The 1,138-nt window shown below is 45.8% G+C and overlaps 1 protein-coding gene across 1 annotated transcript in view; it reads right to left on the bottom strand.

The window, feature by feature from the left end:
* Positions 1 to 3: 3 nt before the first annotated feature.
* LOC101998501 (ornithine decarboxylase) overlaps positions 4 to 1,138 on the bottom strand; it is a gene marked incomplete at both ends in the record, with an annotated part of 3,052 nt that continues 1,917 nt past the window's right edge. Inside the window, 3 exons of the mRNA XM_005372365.1 lie at positions 4 to 94; positions 566 to 780; positions 861 to 1,136. Coding sequence (XP_005372422.1) covers positions 4 to 94; positions 566 to 780; positions 861 to 1,136 — 582 coding nt within the window. The remainder of the gene's footprint in view (positions 95 to 565; positions 781 to 860; positions 1,137 to 1,138) is intronic.

Genomic DNA, 1,138 nt, shown 5'->3' with positions numbered 1-1,138 from the left:
GCTCTCCTGGGCACAAGACATGGGCAGAGTGCCAACATCCTGCTCCTCCACTTCTGGTGGGAAGCCATGGCTCTGGATCTGCTTCATGAGTTGCCTGAAAACAAAGAAGTGGCATATAAAATCCAAGTCCCTCCAAGTCGGAAGCCTCCCAAGGTCTTCTGACAGCACACCCCTGGTCACTACAGCACTAGGAAGCAAATCAATGTACAGTTTCCTTAACAGGGAAATCGTGGGTGGCATATGCTAACTTGAATACTCTTACATTAATGTTCTAGTTGCAAAGGAATCTAATTGCTATTAGATCTAAGAACTTTCCCAGGAAAAGTCTGAAGACCAGTATTAGAGAATTCCCTTCCATTTGTATTTAATTTAAGGTAAAACAATTTGTTGTCAATTAGACAAGAATCAAGCTCAAATTCAAGATGCCTTATTGGGTGGGAGACTGGCTAGCTTCAAGTTACAGTCAAGGTCAATCCTCGCCTGATCCTTCTCCCTCAGCCTATATAGCTGGACAATCTAGAGATCTATGCTTGGGAGAAACACAAGCATACACAATCGCACTCACCACATTGGCCTCGACATTACATAGTAGATAGAAGGCCTCTGGAACCCATTGAAAGTAGACGCAGCAGCAACAGTGTATGCACCCATGTTCTCAAAGAGCATCCAATCACCCACATGCATTTCAGGCAGGTTACAGCGCTCGATGATCCGATCAAGGCCATCACACGTTGGTCCCCAAATGCTGGACGGGTAATACTTCTCATCTGGCTTGGGTCTCTGTATGAAGACATTGCTCCTCAATATTCCCGAATCCTGTCCCAACACTCTCACTGCTACAGAGCATGCTCAGAACTTACCTTCGGCAGCAGGGCCTTCACATGTGCATGATCATACAGAATGCAGTTAAATGATCCATACACGCCGTCATTCACATAATACATGAAGGTTTGCTCGTTTGACTCATCTTCATCGTCAGAGCCAGTCTGTTCCTTCCATACCATTTTTTTGGCAATGATATTGACTGCCAGTGTGAAAGCTGATGCAACATAGTATCTGCCTGGCTCGGCTATGACTCTTACCCCAGAGTCTGGGGGGAAGTACTTGTCCAGAGCTGGGTTGATCACACTGGTGATCT

The sequence above is a fragment of the Microtus ochrogaster genome, unplaced genomic scaffold (assembly GCF_000317375.1).
Source record: "Microtus ochrogaster isolate Prairie Vole_2 unplaced genomic scaffold, MicOch1.0 UNK2774, whole genome shotgun sequence".
In the NCBI taxonomy this organism is placed as follows: Eukaryota; Metazoa; Chordata; class Mammalia; order Rodentia; family Cricetidae; genus Microtus; species Microtus ochrogaster.
This window is presented reverse-complemented; position numbering and strand designations above follow the sequence as displayed.